At 39.1% G+C, this 19838-nt stretch overlaps 2 protein-coding genes across 2 annotated transcripts; both read right to left on the bottom strand.

Moving 5' to 3' along the window:
- Positions 1–2678: 2678 nt before the first annotated feature.
- Positions 2679–9111, bottom strand: LOC146505831 (uncharacterized). The gene is made up of 3 exons (XM_085183121.1): positions 7353–9111; positions 4204–4391; positions 2679–4072 (listed from the first exon to the last, which is right to left on the bottom strand). The coding sequence occupies exons 1-3, from the start codon at positions 7437–7439 to the stop codon at positions 3601–3603; spliced, it is 747 nt and encodes a 248-aa protein (XP_085039247.1). The 5' UTR covers positions 7440–9111; the 3' UTR covers positions 2679–3600.
- Positions 9112–14119: 5008 nt separating this feature from the next.
- On the bottom strand, positions 14120–15727 carry LOC146505830 (uncharacterized; the record flags this gene model as incomplete). The annotated part of the gene is made up of 2 exons (XM_085183549.1): positions 14120–15407; positions 15525–15727. Coding segments are annotated over 2 exons (711 nt in total), but the record flags the coding sequence as incomplete, so codon positions are not given.
- Between the last annotated feature and the right edge of the window lie 4111 nt (positions 15728–19838).

The raw sequence follows: 19838 nt of genomic DNA, 5'->3' as shown, positions 1-19838 counted from the left end.
TTTGAACTTGAACCTCTGTCTTCCAGCACAACACAAATCAGTGACTTGACTATGATGATTAACTTTGCTCACTGGCTGACTACTAAATCGGTAAAATAATTGAAACACCCTCCTGACACCCTGTACATAAATATAAACATTTAAAATCATAGTTTAGCTAATAGTGTACCATGATCTCAGTCGTTTCCTTTGCCTGTTGCAGAACGTCTCTGCATTGGAGTTGCTTCTATGTGGAGACGTGAGAAGCTGGAAGGTGATACACCAAGAGATGGCGCTTTCTTCAAAAAAAAAAAAAAAAAAATTGACTAGGATAGTTAGCTATAGATGATTATTGAAGGTTCTTTATCTTATCATATCAACCACATCAAGGCCACTGCTTTGATTTCATTTATATAAATACAACTGAATTGTATTTCATATTGTTTTCTTAGCTTGTGTTGTAAACTTCTTCATCCATTAAATATAAAAACTTAGAGTTAAGTTTTTAAAATGTCAAATAAATGCATAAAAGTTCAGTCAGGTGGACCATTCAGATATTTTACACCATTCTTCATCAGTAAACCATTCTTCATTCATCCATTTCATTCTAATCTAATAAATAGATACAATTTCAAAGAAAATTATTCTATCCTGCTTTCTCCTGTAACACAAACCAGATGTGGAGATTATTTCTGAGACTTGTAAACAAACTAGCCTATTGTTTGTTGGGTTTCTCCCACTCCCCATCACTGACCTCCAGGACTGACACCTTGGTGCATGTACGCACGCATGCAACGTTTATGCACGCGCGCGCACAGAACTGATACTTCCGTCCGTGCTGGGAATGACTTCATTTTTCTTACTGTGTTTGAAAACAGGGAGAGTGTAATTGCTGACAGGGGCCGTGGAAACTGGAGGGTAAACCCATACCCCCTCACCTTTGAAAAAAGTTTGTTGTTATTTAACCCTTTCATGCATGAATTATGACAACCTCAATCAGGATTTTTTTTCCTGATGAATAACTTTTATGACTTCAGGAACCATGCAAGTATGATCCTCATAGTGATAGAGAGTATCAAAATCTTTGAAATAGCATATCATTAGTCAGTATGGAAATACACTGAGAATCTGAAACTCCCCAGAAAAATGGACCTGAAGAAGGGGCTGCTAATTGTCTTCAACCATTGCTCCATTGAAAGTGTGCTGACTGCATCTGTGTATGGTTCTCCAGCTGCACCATGGCACACAAAAAGGCACTTTACATTATTAATATTGCCCCAAAATCATTGCCCATCATCTTCCCTACATGAAGGACCTGCACAGCACTCAATGTCTCAAGACAGCACGAAGCATCCTATGGGACTGCACACCCAGGACACCGGGTGTTTAAGCTGCTGCCATCTGGCAGGAGGTTCAGGCTGCTGAGGTCCCAGACAAACAGACTAAAGGACAGCTTTTACAACAGGGCAACAGCCCTAATCAATGCTAACAGCTGACCTGATTGGCTACCTCCTGAACAACAACAATAAGAATTAGGGATGCAACGATACCAATTTTTTCAAACCGATACGATACCGATACTTGGATCAGAGTACTTGCCGATACTGAGTACAAAAACCGATACTTCTACCACACACACACACACACACACACAAATGCAATGAATTGGAAGACAGGTTTTATTTCATTCTCTGCCGATAATAAATAAAATCTTAATAAAAATGACCACAAAAAAATTTCAAGTGAAAAACAAGCACTTCTGTTAAATTATTGCAGAGTCTCCACATTGTAATTTAACAAAATATCACTGAACTATTGGCACTGTCTCTAGGGGCTGTCCCCCTAGTGGCCAATCTAAAAAACTACAACAAAAATGACAAGCCACCCTCTGATTAATGAAATAAGTTGGTATCGGTTCATGGTATCGGTTAACTTTTACGAGTATGAGTACACGCACATTGTACAGTATCGGCCCCGATACCCGATACCAGTATCGGTATCGGTGCATCCCTAATAATAATAATAATAATAATAACGTGCCATAACCATACACTCATTATTTTTATTTACTAAGTTAAGTTACTGTGTTGCGTTGGACAGCTTCCAATCGTTGTACTGTTGTACTAGGTATGACTGTGCAATGACAATAAAGAGTTGTCTTATCTTACAACTGCAGTGAGAGAAAGTCATTAAAGCTGTAGGATAATTGAGATTTGCATAACTGATCTAGTTTCCTGATAAATACAGAAGAACTGCACATGTGATGTCACTAGGTTCTCTGGAGAAACAGGAATGGAAAATAATTTGCAAACTTTGTACGGCTGATAGCTTAGGATTATATGAGCTTCTGTTTGGTTCAGATCTATTTTCTCCCAAATCAAAATTGGCACATCATCACATTCAGATCATAATTTGATTTGCAAAAACTGCTGGAATGGAGGGATTAGCTTCTGGATGACATTAAGCTCTATATCAGGAATGACTGAAACATTGATTTACTGATCCACACCACCAGGCTCTACAGCACCGACATTAATCCTGCACAGCATGTACCACTGTCAGATAAAAAACTGGACTAAAAGACAGCATAGAGGCGCTCATCATGGCAGCACAGGAACAAGCTCTAGTGCTGTGTTGAAGGTAAATTGTGAGTAAATATAATTCTAGTTAAAGATGGGAAATTTAAAGAGTGAAGAGACTTTTGTTACCACACTACTGACTGCAGCTTTCAACACTAACCAGAACAATATGGGTTGTTTCTATCAGATTTGACTGAGGGGAAAGCTGTTCCACAGTTTGGGGGCGCAGAAAACGCTCGATCTCCTCTGCATTTAAATTAAGAGTGAGACACAGTCAGAAGCATCTGATCAGTTGACCTGGAAGCTGAATAAAGAGGTCAGAGATGTAGAAAGCAGAAAGGAGCTAAACCATGAAGTGAGCAGCAGCATTTTGGACAAGCTGAAGACGGGAAACAGAGAACTGACTGAGACCAACGTAAAGTGAACTGCAGTACACTATGCTGTATGCTGTCGTCTGCTTACCCTCCAAATATTATTAGAGGGGTTTTTTGAATATAAAAAGGGTAAAAAAAAAAAAATCAAGTCCATTAAAGGACTGAATAGAAACAAGATAAAAACAACATCTCTGACAGTGTCATGTGGTTAACTCCTGGTTTGCGTCATAAAGTCCATCAGTGTTGGTCAAGGTACTTGAAAAAAGTAATCAGTAACTAATTACTGATTACTTCCCCAAAAAAGTAATCCTGTTACTTTACTGATTACTTATTTTCAAAAGTAATTAGTTACTTAGTTACTTTTAAAAAACATGATTTACAACCTGAATAGGTAATAAAGCGATAGATTTTTCAGACCAATTCTAGTTTCTCTGCATAATGCATCATATAAAACAAATGAAAAAGTCTCTTTTTAAAACTTGTTTTATTATTTTTAATCTTTTAACTTTATGCATCAAGCAAAAATTAAATTATAGCAACATTCACTGACTGGAAGACATTTGTTTAACATTTAAACCTATTTTCTGCACATTCGAGCACATAAAATAAAATTGTTTTTGCTGCTTAAATCTGTAGTACAACAGCCGTTTGCTTTTTCCTCACAATGATCAGCTGCTGCTACACCTACTGCAGCAGCACGAACCAGCCAGCCGCTTGTCAGTGGGCATTTTCTGCATGAGAAAAAACAAAATCAGGTCCATAAAAGGACTGAGTAGAAACAAGATAAAAACAACATCTCTGATAGTGTCATGTGGGTGAAATTCAAAGGTTAACTCAGTAATTGCAGGTAGGATCATCAGAAAGTAATTAAGCTGCAACAGAACCAAAGTTCCAACAATTCTTCGCTTTTCCTCGGTGCTCACTGTGGAGGCAGCACGCAGGGCTTTGAGGGTCGCAGCAAAACAGATGATGAACAGAAAGGCAGGGACTAGGATCAAAATAAGGACTCGCAGAAAATTACGCAAGACTATGGCGACAGGTACACTGACAACACAAAGGGCCCAGACCAGAATGCAGACCAGCACAGAACTCCTGGTTTGCCTCATAAAGTCCATCAGTGGGCGGGTGATGAAAAAACACCTGCAACACAAGACAGACAGATAATTTAATTTTCACAGTAGAGAATATATTATTTCTAAAAATATGGATGGTTCACAGTACAATAGTACTCAAGCACGTGCAAGTACACACACTGAAAGTTAGACAGGTACCTTTCCAGAGCAATGCACAACTTGAAGTAAAGACTGGCCTGGACACCGAAATAGTAAATAACAAAAGACATCATGTAGGTTTCATGATCATCTGGTTTTGCCACGATAATGATGACAGTGCACATCTGGATTAGATTGGAGATCAGGAGGTTTGTGTAATAGATGACAGGGACCTGATCCCGTCGCACCTGCAGGACATACAATTATTAGTCAGAATATGAAGTAATAACACGATGTGTTCAACGCCATCATAGAGCAGTCTATGAGGTCAGACTAAACAGACAATGTTTTGTCATGTGCGGTATTATAATGTTGCACTTGTTATCTGATGGGATGTGTATTATATGTCAGAGAGTACCTCACTTCCAAATATTTTCACTGTGAAGTATATTAACGTTTCCTCCTTTAGTGAAATATTCTGATTAAGCTATGAGACCCAGGTGTTGTGCATACTGGATGATGGAAAGGCTAACCTTGAAATTGTGCAGGCACTTTGTCAGCATTATTTAGCTTTTACATATTAACTCACACAAAGATTTGATGTGAACAGAGAAGTTACAGGAACACCGATTAATATAGAAACTAACAGATGTAATATTTTGATGCCATCTCTATTCATTTTAATCTGTTAACTACCCACAGGTCACCAGTGCGCCACTTAGCAGCAGGGTTTTAACTACATGCTAAACAACCATAGTTTTAGAAAGTAAAACATCATTCAGATTCACTCTCTTACACACATTTGACCTGGTGATTTGAAATAATCCCCCACACTGTGCTGCAACCGTCTCCTCTTATTTTTCCCTGTTGTTTTATTCGTAACTATTCATAACTATTTTTTATTATGATTTTTTTCTTGCCTTACCATCGTTACCCCATAAAGTTTTTTTTTTAGCAGATTTCTATTAAAAAAGTGGTCGTTGCCATCAGTGGGGGTTAAAATTTGACAGATGTGGAAACATAGTGTAAGTTGTGGTACAGCAGGCAGTGTGTGGGCAGTGGTTGTACACTCAGTGTTGTGGATCAGCAGTTACTCCTTTGTAGTAAGTCTGGAGCAGTTTTCCAAAAGGTTTGAGTTTCCAATTCCAAGAGGTAGACCCAACCAAGCAATGCAGGCAGCTTCAATTGCCTACGTCCAGATGTTAACTGCACTAACTTCAGATGAAACACTGCCACTGAGTGGCCAGTGCTCATAGTCACAGACAGTCCTCTGCAGACTGCACCCAATGAAGTCCAAACGAGGGAGCAGTGACTCATTAAGTCCTCCAGCTCCTTTCAGACTTTAATCCAACAAAGCAAAGTGTGTAGAGAAAAATGCAAAATTATCTTTAAAATTCTTAAGTCCACATTGGGTGAGTAACGATTAATCCTCTTACTGAAATTATTCAATGTGAACTCTAAAATCCCTTCAGATGTTACATACTCATACACAGGAAGCTTTATTTATATAGCACCAAATCTCAAGACTCTCAATTTGCCTCAGTGACCCTAAAATAATAAAGGAACAACCCTGAAACATCTCCCATCCCACCCACCCCCATCTCTGTCATAATCATGCTTTGTGACACACCCACACACACTTCCTTGTCATTGCAAAATGTTCCCATAAATTCACATTGCCATATATCACTCTTATAGTGTCCCTGCTATTACTCAGCACCCAACCAGTCACCATGAATATCACAGTCTTGCCTGCACCAACATAGTAATTCACTGCAAACCTGCACATTAACCTGGACTTACTGTCCAATATAAACTCTAACAAACATGAAATTACGATCATTACACTTAACCACACCCTAAGGATCAAACTTCTCTTTTTTATATTGATTCATTTTTCACTTCTTTGTCACTTGACCCCAAATGAGTGACCGTGACCTACTTTTTAAGGTCATAGCTGCAAGTGTGAAAGCTTTTCTGGGTATACTGTAACGTGTAAACTATAACTATAACCCTTAGAAGCCTAAGCACAGCCCCATCCAGTGTGACAGGTACCCATTCAGGATAATTGGTGTTCGCGTTTCCCAATAAACCACAGAAGTAATTTTAAAGATCTCGATAGGATTCAATGGTGTGCGGGACCCATCCAGTCTATATGGGCGATACTGCCCATGTTAGTGTCGCAGTGAAATGTTCAATTCTCCCTAACTAGTATAGCGCAGTTGGGGTAAAACGAAGGTTTATATTCCTCTGATCAGGTCTTGCAGGTCTTAAAGCTGAACAACAGAGCACAACATATTACACCATTTTAATTTTTATTTAACAAAAACTAATAGTGCTATAGTGCTAGTTCAATGTTTAAGTACTGAATAAGCATCTATACCGGCATCTGTGCATGTGGCCGCAAGAAGGAAAAGGACGTTCAGTGCACAGGTGGACAGTATGGAGACATTTTGGTCTCCTGGCATCAGCTAAAAGGATCAGGCTTTGGACCATGAAAAAAAATAGCTTGCTGGACAATATTTTGTATTAAACTGTCTATCACAGTTTTTAAATTACACATTAAGATTGCTGGAATCAGTTCAAAATTATTCCCATCCATTTTTTCTCCTAACGGAAACGTATTTCTTATTTTAATTATATTTATTTTGAAAACTCTTCTTTTTGTTACGGAGCCCCGCAGGGGACATGGGAGAAAAAAAAATTAAGACGGACTTTTGCGAGATCTCGCAAAACTAACTCGGGATCTCGCAAAACTTTTGCGAGATCTCGCCAAAGTTGAATTCCAACAATGGCGGCAGCTACTTAGTTGTAATATTACTCTTTCTGGGTCACAAAATACACTTTTAAGATATTTTGAGGCGTGAATGTAGTTGTGTAAACGTCAGATACCTGCTCGGTTTACAAGACATCACATATTTGCAAAAGTGCTCCGACGTTTTCGGAGATCTGACACCCACTAGCTCGAAGCTAACGGGAGGTCGAGACCTACTACAGCTGGGAGGAACACCGCTTTCCCGCCACATCGTGCCTCGACCTCCCGGTCGGCTTCGAGCTGGCGGCCTCCGAAGAATGCGGCTAAAACTTTTGAAAGATCTCGCAAAAGTCCGTTTTAATTTTTTTTTCTCCCATGTCCCCTGCGGGGCTCCGTATTTTGTTCATATACTGACAGACATAAAATGCACAATATTTAGTGATTATCTACATACCACACAACACAAACAGCAGATGACCAGTATGGTCAAAGGAAGGCAGACACCAATATTGATCCACATCATCACATGGATGGGCCCCATCTCTATCTGCCATTCAGGGATGGAGCTCTGGTAAAAGATGCACTGTTCACCTGTCGGTGGAAAAAGGAGATTTCATGTAGTTACAGTGATGAAAAAATTCAATAAAAAGTACATGTAGAAAACTGGTAACAAATAATATAGACGGCTGTGTTATTATATTGTATTCATCAGGTTCATAAACATATTTACTGCTACTTTGAAGCAAATATGTGAAAATAAATCAGGATTCTGTTATCAGGTCTCTGACAAGTAATATGATCTTAAACAAGTGCAGTTAGTGCAGTACCAGTACAGATATTTACATTCACAACATTCATAGATAAGCACACTTCAAACACAACAGAACATGTGACTAATTGCAAGTGTTGCCTTCACTTGCCTCGAGACCGCCCACACATGAAATATAATGCAGATAATACTGGTGAAAACTGAAGGAGGAAGTTGTGGTAGTCAACTTTAAAAATACCAACCCCCATTCACTGGAATTCACCGTCAGCATGCATTAAACTCGTGAAAACTAAATATTTGATTTTCTCTGATCAAGTTTTAATCAAGTAATCTAAGTATAATCAAGTACAGTCAATAACAGTTACCAGTACACACATTTCTGTTCTCTGCATTTATACAAAAGCATCCTGCAAGCACAAAAGAAAAGAGCATAGTAGTCTATCTCATAATGCTTTATTACTAAATGCCAGTTTTCTTGTGACTATGCTGTTCTTCAAGTAGAAGCAGTGTGATAAGTGTAAACATCGCCCTTACTTGCCTCAGGAATGTTCCAACGGTCTCAGTCATCAAACTCTGAAGCATGATATCTGTCCCCGTCTGTCTTGAACAGAGACGTCGTCGTTGCCAACTTTAAACACTCCATACTCCACTCAGAGTCAAATACAAACCAGAGTAGTGATTTTTAGAGTAGAGCCAGTTTTATATTTCCATGCTTCTAGTTGCCTTCACTTTGTCTTGAAAGGGGAAGTTGCAAAACATGAAACTCCGCCCACTACCCGCATGCAGTCATTTTTGGTAATATTTAAGATTTACAGTGAAAAGACAGTTTTTTATTTTTAGTTTGCACCCCAATTCACTTGAGTTTAGAAACTAATAATTTCAATTTGCCCTTCTAGTAAATGAACCCCTGCAGTCACTCTTAACAGGATCTCTCTATGCATGTAAGAAAACAGAGTTATTAATGCAGCAATGGCTTTTGTTTGGGTTTTTTTTAGAACACACAAATGCCTGACTCACAACTAAATCATTAAAATGCATTGCAAATATTACATCAGCTTGAAAATTATCGCAGCAACAGTAAAAATGCATTTTAGCTCAAGGTTCCTGCACAAAAGACACACTGTCAACATTACGCTCTGCTTTTTGTGTCATCTTGATCAATAGTCATACAACTATAGATATTTGAAAAGAAAAAAAAAAAAAAAAAAAAAAAAATCACTGAAAGTTAAGTTGAACCTCATCTGAAACTAACAAACACTGTAAAAACTCAAAATCCTACCAAGTATATTTGTCTTATTTCTAGTCAAAATAATCTCATCACACTTAAAATACGACACAATCAGCTACAGCATAGGTGTCAAACTCTGGCCCGCAGCCTAATTACATTTTGCCCGCGAAGCCATACCAAATTACTATTAGAGCTGGCCTACTGGTATTACACAGCTTATATATATATATATATATATATATATATATATATATACATACATACATACAGTGGGGCAAAAAAGTATTTAGTCAGCCACCGATTGTGCAAGTTCCCCCACTTAAAATGATGACAGAGGTCAGTAATTTACACCAGAGGTACACTTCAACTGTGAGAGACAGAATGTGAAAAAAAAATCCATGAATTCACATGGTAGGATTTGTAAAGAATTTATTCGTAAATCAGGGTGGAAAATAAGTATTTGGTCAATAACAAAAATACAACTCAATACTTTGTAACATAACCTTTGTTGGCAATAACAGAGGTCAAACGTTTACTATAGGTCTTTACCAGGTTTGCACACACAGTAGCTGGTATTTTGGCCCATTCTTCCATGCAGATCTTCTCAAGAGCAGTGATGTTTTGGGGCTGTCGCCGAGCAACACGGACTTTCAACTCCCGCCACAGATTTTCTATGGGGTTGAGGTCTGGAGACTGGCTAGGCCACTCCAGGACTTTCAAATGCTTCTTACGGAGCCATTCCTTTGTTGCCCGGGCGGTGTGTTTTGGATCATTGTCATGTTGGAAGACCCAGCCTCGTTTCATCTTCAAAGTTCTCACTGATGGAAGGAGGTTTTGGCTCAAAATCTCACGATACTTGGCCCCATTCATTCTGTCCTTAACACGGATCAGTCGTCCTGTCCCCTTGGCAGAAAAACAGCCCCATAGCATGATGTTTCCACCCCCATGCTTCACAGTAGGTATGGTGTTCTTGGGATGCAACTCAGTATTCTTCTTCCTCCAAACACGACGAGTTGAGTTTATACCAAAAAGTTCTACTTTGGTTTCATCTGACCACATGACATTCTCCCAATCCTCTGCTGTATCATCCATGTGCTCTCTGGCAAACTTCAGACGGGCCTGGATATGCACTGGCTTCAGCAGCGGAACACGTCTGGCAATGCGGGATTTGATTCGCTGCCGTTGTAGTGTGTTACTGATGGTGACCTTTGTTACTTTGGTCCCAGCTCTCTGCAGGTCATTCACCAGGTCCCCCCGTGTGGTTCTGGGGTCTTTGCTCACCGTTCTCATGATCATTTTGACCCCACGGGATGAGATCTTGCGTGGAGCCCCAGATCGAGGGAGATTATCAGTGGTCTTGTATGTCTTCCATTTTCTGATGATTGCTCCCACAGTTGATTTTTTCACACCAAGCTGCTTGCCTATTGTAGATTCACTCTTCCCAGTCTGGTGCAGGTCTACAATTCTTTTCCTGGTGTCCTTCGAAAGCTCTTTGGTCTTGGCCATGGCGGAGTTTGGAGTCTGACTGGTTGAGGCTGTGGACAGGTGTCTTTTATACAGATGATGAGGTCAAACAGGTGCCATTCATACAGGTAACGAGTGGGGGACAGAAAAGCTTCTTACAGAAGACGTTACAGGTCTGTGAGAGCCAGGGATTTTCCTTGTTTGAGGTGACCAAATACTTATTTTCCACCCTGATTTACGAATAAATTCTTTACAAATCCTACCATGTGAATTCATGGATTTTTTTTTCACATTCTGTCTCTCACAGTTGAAGTGTACCTCGGGTGCAAATTACTGACCTCTGTCATCATTTTAAGTGGGGGAACTTGCACAATCGGTGGCTGACTAAATACTTTTTTGCCCCACTGTATATATATATATATATAGTTTAGTATTAAGCTTTGCTTGTTCCATATTCAGTTTTTCAGCAAAACATGTATGAAGAAAATATTCATTCTTATATCTGGAGGAATAAATATATTTCAATAAATATTAACGTTAGCCCGCGACTTTGTTCCAGTTTTGAATTTTGGCCCACTGTGTATTCGAGTTTGACACCCCTGAGCTACAGAGTAACATTTCAGATAAGATAGAACTGTCACGGGGCCGAGTGGCCTGTACTGAACAGGACTCAGGTGCAGAAACCCAGAGCAGAGACAGCAGATGATGTAACAATTTATTAGGCGCAAGTGCAAAAAACATAGCAAAGACAAAATACAATAAGACGTGGAGTTTGACGAGGCGTGGCCTGGGAAACGTGGCTAGGGTGAGGGAATGAGGCCTGAGATGTAGAGTGGAGCTGAGCAGGGAACAGTCACACTGAAGAGAGAAGATAGTGGAGTTAGGGAGGTAGTGGAGGCAGCTCTGAAGTGGCAAGTTGTAAGGGTGGCAATTCTTACTTGCAGTAGGGGACATGGAGTGTTGAGAGGGGGGGTGAGAGAATCCAGGGGGGGCTGAGTGGCGTAGAAAGGCTGACCTGAGATCCGAGGCTTCAGATGGAGTGTGATGGCAGGAGGGCAGGCAGGTGAGGCACAGAGGGATTTTCAAAATGATTGCTTGGTATCCTGAGTCCGGAGGTGGAGCGTGAGCCAAGGTGAATACAGCAACTGCAGCACAAGAGAGTCTGGTTAACAAGATAGATCACAGCAAGAACCTGAAGTATAAGGCCTGTTACCAACATGTGTTGATGACGAACTGGCAGTGAATGAACATCAACGTGTGGCTTAAATCCCTCTGGCTTGATTGCCTGCAATAGGCTCCAGGTGTGCAGGAGCTGGAGGAGTTGGCCCTGCCCAGGGGCGGATCCCAGGTAGGTTCAGGAGCCTTATGGAAATTCCAGCCACCCACTGCAGACCATGACAAGAACTTTATTAATCCCTCGGGTGGGTTCCTCTGGGAAATTCGGTAAGATACAGGAACTAGTTTTTAGACAGTGCATCTTGGAACTGGAGAATTTTCACTTATTCCAGGCAAAAACATGTTGTATTAAATGCAAAATCTGCCAGGAGGAAAACATGTAAACAGCAAAGGGAGACACCTCGACCAGAAAACATGGACACAAATATAATTAAACATACAGCAAATACCAAGAATAACCTAATACGAAATAATAGAAAACTAATAGATTACCACACAAAGAACTTAAAAAAAAGACCTTCCATGATGGTTCCTCCTCTCCCTCCTCTTTCTTGGGTTTCTGCTGCCTGAGGTATTCACTGAGCACGCGGTCAGTTGGGGCCATCTTCCTGATGTATTCTTGGATGTTCATTGTCTCATCCTGGAGTGTGGTGCTGACACTCACCAGTCCCCGGCCTCCATCCTTCCACTTAGCGTCCAGCCTCAGGGTGCTGGACTTGGGGTGAAACCCTCCATGCATGGTCAGGAGCTTCCTTGTCTTTATGTCAGTGGCTTCTTTCTCCTCCTTTGGCCAGCTTATTATCCCAGCAGGGTACCTGATCACGGGCAGGGCGTAGGTGTTGATAGTCCGGATGTTGTTCTTACCGTTCAGCTGACTCATTCGGACTTGCCTGACCCTCTGCAGGTACTTGGTGGTTGCAGCTTTCCTAGCGGCCTCTTCATGGTTCCCATTTGCCTGTGGGATCCCCAGGTACTTGTAGCTGTCCTCTGTGTCTGCAATGTTGCCTTCTGGTAGTTCAGGCCCCTCAGTTCTGACTACCTTCCCTCTCTTTGTTATGTCCGAACGACATTACAATATCATTGCTGTATATCCTGGTGGTGTGGATCACTGAATCAATGTCTCGTTCACTCTTGGCCAGTGTTGGGAAGGTTACTTTTAAAATGTATCCCATTACAGATTACAGATTACATGCCCCAAAATGTATTCTGTAACGTATTCCGTTACGTTACTCAATGAGAGTAACGTATTCTGAATACTTTGGATTACTTAATATATTATCATGCTGTTTACAACTACATGAATGTACTATTGCTGGGATTTATTACTGTTACTGAAGGTCCGCGGCTCCAAACCGTAATAAAGGGACCTCTGGCTAATACGGTGGGTTCGTGTCGGCTCGTAGCTGAAAACTAGCTTTACTTTGTTGTCTGGGTCAACCTTGCTAGCGAGAGACAGAGAGAGGCGTTGAAAGGCTGCTCCAACAGAACTTATTGTTTTTGGAGGAAAACACGAACACAGCGTACAGTCGAGTCTTAATAGCTTACTTACAACTGGGCTCGTCAGGCTCTCTTCTTGGCTGCAGTGGTTATTATTATATTTACATGCTTCCAGCTCCCGTTTTTGCTCGATGACAGCTCGTACTTTTCCTTTTTCTCCCTCCCTCGCTCACAGACACATAACGTGTATGGCAGTCCATTCTCCCTGCAGCACGGACTACACAGCCTATGATGCTACATTAGAGCTATACCTGTAGCATTCTGCCTATTAGCTTAGCACAACAACAACAACAGGCGCTCTCTCACCCAGGAAACACGCAGAAAGAGAGCGTCACCCTGTAACCATGGCAACCGTAACGCTGCCGCCTGGAACAACAGAACGTAGCTGTCAAACAAAACCCAAACAGGCCTGACCCGCGACAATATGAAACAGGGAAGTACCGCCGTGTAATCCATTTATTTCAACAAAGTAACTGTATTCTAAATACCACCTTTTTAAACGGTAACTGTAACGGAATACAGTTACTCATATTTTGTATTTTAAATACGTAACGGCGGTACATGTATTCCGTTACTCCCCAACACTGCTCTTGGCATACAGCTTGATGTCATCCATGTACAGGAGGTGGCTGACAACTGCTCCATTTCGTAGTCGGTATCCGTAGCCAGTCTTGTTAATGATCTCACTGAGGGGGTTCAGGCCTATGCAGAACAGCAGTGGGGACAGAGCATCTCCTTGGTAGATCCGCACTTGATGGTAACTTGTGCTATGGGCTTGAGGTTGGTGCTGCATTAGCGTCATCTAGCAGACGTTAGAGGGTACTTCACACAGTCTATATAGTCCATATATATATATATATATATATATATATATATATATATACATATATATATATATAGGGAGAGAGAGAGAGACGTTCATTTTAACCTATTATCACTACAGTATTTTCTTGAAACTAACCAAGTATATTTGGGGCCAAATAGATGCCAAAGAAAAACTACAAAACTAGATTTGTTTGTTTGTTTGTTTTAAACTTAAAGATACTTTTACATGTGTAATAACAACAATTGTAGAAATAATAATAATAATAAAAAGAAGAAGAAAGACATCAGGTGCAAAAATCTGCCAAATCAAATCTTGGAACCTCTCCAGCTAAACCAAAATATGTTCTTCTAAGTACGTTATTCTTATTCATGAAACATTTGTACTAAAACTTAATTTTATTTAAGTAATAGAGACACATTCTGACCCATGGCGCCATCTAGAGGACAAAAAAACATTTTTACAGTCTTATATGGAATATTTGGCACTGAGAGATTTAAACTCTCAGTGCTCTCCAGCCCAAAACCACGATAAATGTGAATGTACAAATGTTTAAAAATGTAAATCCTCTACAAGAGTCAAATGGTGCCACTTTGTTCTAACCTGGAGAATGATTCTCAACATCCTGGAAAGAGCAGCACAACAGCATTAACAACAGAACAAAATCCAACCAAAAATCAGTTTAATTCATAAAATGTAAACAGACAAATACATAACATCTTAAGAGAAAACAAGAATAAACTTTAATGGATACATTTCCATTACTTTTTGTTACACATTACAGAACTATAGGTACCATTGTTTAAGCTCTGTTAAGTCAGAAACATCTGGAAAAAATATGAAGAGAAATGATTCTGTCAGAAATTTTGCCTTTTAATTTCAAGCCACAAAGAATATTGCACTGTAGAGACTCAAGTTCTCACTGGGAAACTGGGAAAAGAACCGATCAACCAGTTTCTCTGCATTTCTGACGCTATTTGGCTGCAATTTTTCACTCTCCCTTTGTCCCTGACTATTCACTCACCACGTCAGTCTGTTCTATAATCATTCACCCTGACCACCTCCTGCTTCATCTGCTGCAGTGTTGTCTCTATTACAGCAGCACAGAAGTGCCAGCAGTCTGTCAATGGGTCCTTTCCACATGAAAACAAACAGAATCAAGTCCACAAATGGACTGAGAAAGAAGGAGATTACAAACATAACATGGATTTGTGTGGGGTCAATCAAGCTTGAGTTTATTAAATTATGAATGATGATTGTGGGAAGCATGAAAAAGTAGTTAAGCAGCAAAACAACCAACATTCCAATGATTCTTTGTTTTTCCTCAGTGGGCACTGAAGGGGCAGCAGGCAGAGCTTTGATGGTCCCAGCTAAAGAGAAGATGAAGAGAGGAGTGGGGAGGAGGGCATAAATAATGAACCGTACAAATTCTTGCAACACTACACCCAGAGGGACACTGACAATACAAAAGACCCAGACCAGAACACAGACCAGCACAGAAGCCTTAGTTTGTCTGAGCCAGTCTAACCACGGACAGGCGATGAAACAAAACCTGCAATGCAAAACAGACAGAGACGCTCATGATCACACTGACTATAAAGATGCTTCACAGAACAATATAATGTTTAAACACATGCAAGTGCACACACACTAAAAGACAGATAGGTACCTTTCCAGAGCAATGCAACACTTGAAGTAAAGACTGGCCATCGCACCACAGTAGAGAATGATCTCAAAAACCTGGTTATGAGGTTTTTTCATGAATGCCATTGTTATGCAGAGCTGGAGTAGATTGGAGACGAGGAGGTTTGTGTAATAGATGAAAGGGGCCTGACACCGTTGCACCTGCAGGAAATATTTAATGAATTCACATTAATGCAGTAAAAAAAAAAAAAAAAACATGACATGTTGTAATGACTCCATTGTTTGAGCATTAATGTCATATAAGAATGTTATTGTTTATTTATTTGTTATAAACAAATAAATAAATAATACTGTCAATTTCTCTCGATACTGACAAGACATATTATCAGTCTCTGCATGTGAGCATGTCTACTTTTAAAATGAATCTACTTATATACCAGGTTTTCTGGAGACTGTAGTGTGGACAGTGAAGTCTGTTCTCAGTAAAGGCAGTGTTGGGCAAGTTACTTTGAAAAAGTAATTAATTATAGTTACTAGTTACTTCTTTAAAAAAAAGTAACTGAGTTACAATATTCTAAAAGTAATTAATTACTTGAAAAGTAACTATTGCGTTACTATATAATAAAATATATTTAACCCTCTGGGGTCCAGGGTATATTTGGCCATTTTTAACTACTTTTGATTTTCCCTCCACATTTTACCTTTAAAAACTATTTACTTTGCCATGTTTGGTCTCATCCTTTTCAGCACAACCTCACGTGTCTGAATTTACAGTTATGTTTTCATTTTGACAAACTGTATTAACACAATTGATCTAAAATCAGACAAAAAACATAAAATTAGAGTAGAAAAAGTTATTTTTTTTACTGTAACAACCACAAACATGTTTAATGATCATATTTCATAACTTTAAATACAAATATAAACTGTCAATTTTAAAATCATATGCACAAGTTTTGCAAACAACAAAGTTATTTGCACCCATTTACCTTTTACCTTGATTTTTTAAATAACCATTTCAAACTATTTACAGAACAATCAGCTGTTCTTCAATAAGATGCCACAAATTATTTGTGCCACTCCAAAAACATAATTTCTGTCCACTATAAAGGAAACATCACAGCCTGTTACCTGCAGGTCTGACAGCAGCAGGTGTATCACTCCTGTTTCTACCTGGAGACAGCAGTCGCCTCATTGTTCTGACACACAACTCAAAACTATCCACAACACCACACATTAACTACACACTCCAAACACGCTAAACGTCACAAATCTCTCACATCTCAAAACTCGCTCTCTCTCCTAAAACTTCCCGTTTTGTTTTTTGTTCATAAGCAGAGCGTGCTCGCTGAGCTGTCCTTAGACAGGAAACGTGACGAAACTATTGATGAAAAAACGCAACATATATATTGTTTATGACTCTGGTTTTAGGTGGCCTATCAACACAATTTATAAACTGGTATATATCACCTTGTTGCTTTGTCTTTACGTGGTCAGGTTACAGTTAGGCTACAGCTGGATCTGACCCCGCACTATACTTTATTTTAGTTGCTAGGTTCCGCCTTCAAAGGGACTTCCCATAATGCACTGAGCATTGTCATTGCACATCTTTTCACTCCTCGTGTTATTTATGTCACTATCTTGTCTTTATCTCTCTACGCTCTCGTTATCTCTCGTTGCTTTCCCTCACCCTCTAACTGCAAGTATTAATAAACAAGATACTTTTACAGTTAGAGGAAGTAAGACTATAGCTAGAATAACTTTTTAAGTCAGACCTTTAAATTGATGTGAAACTAACAATCTAATTTTAACAATCACTTTTTTACACTTCCCCTGTTCCGTTAGTCGAACAGCAGCTCTACTTTTTAAATAATTTAATACATATTCAGATCTCAGACTGATGGATACACAAGCACATATATGTAAATTATTTACATACCATGCAAAATACACAACAGATGATCACGATAGTCAAAGGAAGGCAGACATAGGTGTTGATCCACGTCATTATCAGGATAGACTCCATCTCTGACTGACTCTTTTGTAGTCGAGTTGCTGGAAAATGTTTGACCAAATTTTCTTGAGAAGACAAAAACTGTTGGAAAAGCTAGTGGCAGAAAAAAAATTACCATTATGATCACATGAAATTATAGGTTAGAAAGGTTTAGGAGAAAAGTCGGTTGAACTAACAATAAAATAGTTTTTATTTTAACTTCGATACCTGGATGATTTCACATTTTTTCTTCTGAATTCAGTTTTTGTACTCAGTCCTACATATCCTTTCAACCAGGACATACCTTGGTCAAAAAAACCCACTTCAATATTCCTCACAGTGTTACGGGAAACCACAGTAATGACACCCAGAGTAAGCATCTGGTTAGATATCATATTTCTATGATTTTTAGGACTGCTGTCTTCCAATATCTCAAAAAGTACAAATATCGTGTCTCAGAGTGACGCTGAAAAACTGGTTCATGCATTTATTACTTCTAAGCTGGACGACTGTAATTTATTATTAGCAGGAAAAGCCTTCAGCTGAACCAAAATGCCACATCAAGAGTACTGACAGGGTTACAAAGAGAGAGTATATAGTATATTTCTCGTACACTGACTTCTCCGCACTGGAGCATTTTGATAAAGAATATATTTAGGTCTGGATCAGGTGACCCTGAATCCTCCCTTTGTTATACTGCTGTGGCCTCAGTCTGGTTGGGGCTGGTAATGAACTTTGATCTAAAACATGGAGGACGCTGGCCCTCGAGGCCCGGAATTGGACACCCCTGATTGGTGCATTGTCAGTAGACACATTTAGATTCAATGCATTCATACAGTGTCTTCAAAAAGTTTTTTTTCCCTATCTTGATTTATAATCTTTTTTATATTTGTCACACTCAAAATTTTAAGATCATCAAACAACTTTGATGTTGGACAAATATAACCCAAGTAAATACAAAATGCCATTATTAAATTGACCTCATTCGTTAAGGGAAAAATACTATCCATTAGGGATGCAACGATACCAATTTTTTCAAACCGATACGATACCGATACTTGGATCTGAGTACTTGCCGATACAGAGTACAAAAAACGATACTTCTACCAAACACACACACAAATGCAATGAATTGGAAGACAGGTTTTATTATATTCCCTGCCGATAAAAAATAAAATCTTAATAAAAATGACCACAAAAAAATTTCAAGTGAAAAATAAGCACTTTTGTTAAATTATTGCAGAGCCTCCACATTGTAATTTTACAAAATATCACTGAACTATTGGCACTGTCTCGAGCTTTCAGAATAATAAATAAACACTTCTGTTTGGAATAAAATAAATACAAATTAGGTTTGAGAATAAAATAAACTTTTAAATTATTGCAGAGTGTCCATATTGTACACAAACAAACAAAATAATTATTATAAAATAAATAATAAATAAAATAATAATTGCCCCCCTAGTGGCCAATCTAAAAAACTACAACAGAAATGACAATCCACCCTCTGATTAATAAAATAAGTTGGTATCGGTTCATGGTATCGGTTAACTTTTACGAGTATGAGTACGCACACATTTTACAGTATCGGCCCCGATAGCTGATACCAGTATCGGTATCGGTGCATCCCTACTATCCAAAGCATTCTGCCCCTGATGAAAAAGTAATTTCCACCCTTGTTAAATCATGAATTAATTGTGATGAACCAAACACAGACCTGATCAGACCTGTTGAATCAAGAAATCACATTAAGAGCTCTTGTATGACAAAGTAAAATACGCTAAAGAATTTCCAAACACGACACTTAATGCCACGATCTAAAGAACAGATGAGAATCAAAGTCACATCTTTCAGTCTGGAAATAGCAACAATGACATTTCTAAGGATTTGAGACTCTGGTGAACCATTAGAAGAGATGTTTTTTCACAAATGGAGAAAACTTGGTGGTGAACCTTCCAATAAAGGTTCACCACTAAGATAAAATTAAAATTATCGTTACTGCAAGAGTGGATCAAGGACTCATCCAGGAGGTCACAAAAGGATCCAGAACAGCATCTACAGAACTGCAGGCCTCACGCGTGTCAGTTACAGTCAGTGTTCATGATTTAACAATAATCTCATCTCACACAAAAAAATATTTTGAAGATCCCACAATGGGCCAACATGTATTTGCTGTGATAATAAAGACTCATAAAATAACCAGTTTTTGGTTTTATTATTTTTTGAATAGTCTTTTCCTTAATAAGTGAACTCATTATTTAAAAACTGCATTTTTTCTTTTTGTCTAATAATAAAACGTTGATGATTTTATACATTTAAGTGTGACAAATATGCAAACAGTCAACA

This window comes from Neolamprologus multifasciatus, chromosome 13 (assembly GCF_963576455.1).
Source record: "Neolamprologus multifasciatus chromosome 13, fNeoMul1.2, whole genome shotgun sequence".
In the NCBI taxonomy this organism is placed as follows: Eukaryota; Metazoa; Chordata; class Actinopteri; order Cichliformes; family Cichlidae; genus Neolamprologus; species Neolamprologus multifasciatus.
The sequence above is the reverse complement of the archived record's forward strand: the minus strand, read 5'-3'. Positions and strand labels throughout refer to the sequence as shown.

Excerpts from the sequence above, each read along its gene's own strand:
- LOC146505831 (XM_085183121.1), bottom strand. The coding sequence starts at position 7,439 with ATGGGGCCCATCCATGTGATGATGTGGATCAATATTGGTGTCTGCCTT. Across the intron at positions 4,392-7,352 it reads TCTGCTGTTTGTGTTGTGTG|GTGCGACGGGATCAGGTCCC; the intron begins GTATGTAGATAA and ends TATGTCCTGCAG. Across the intron at positions 4,073-4,203 it reads TTGTGCATTGCTCTGGAAAG|GTGTTTTTTCATCACCCGCC; the intron begins GTACCTGTCTAA and ends CTTGTGTTGCAG.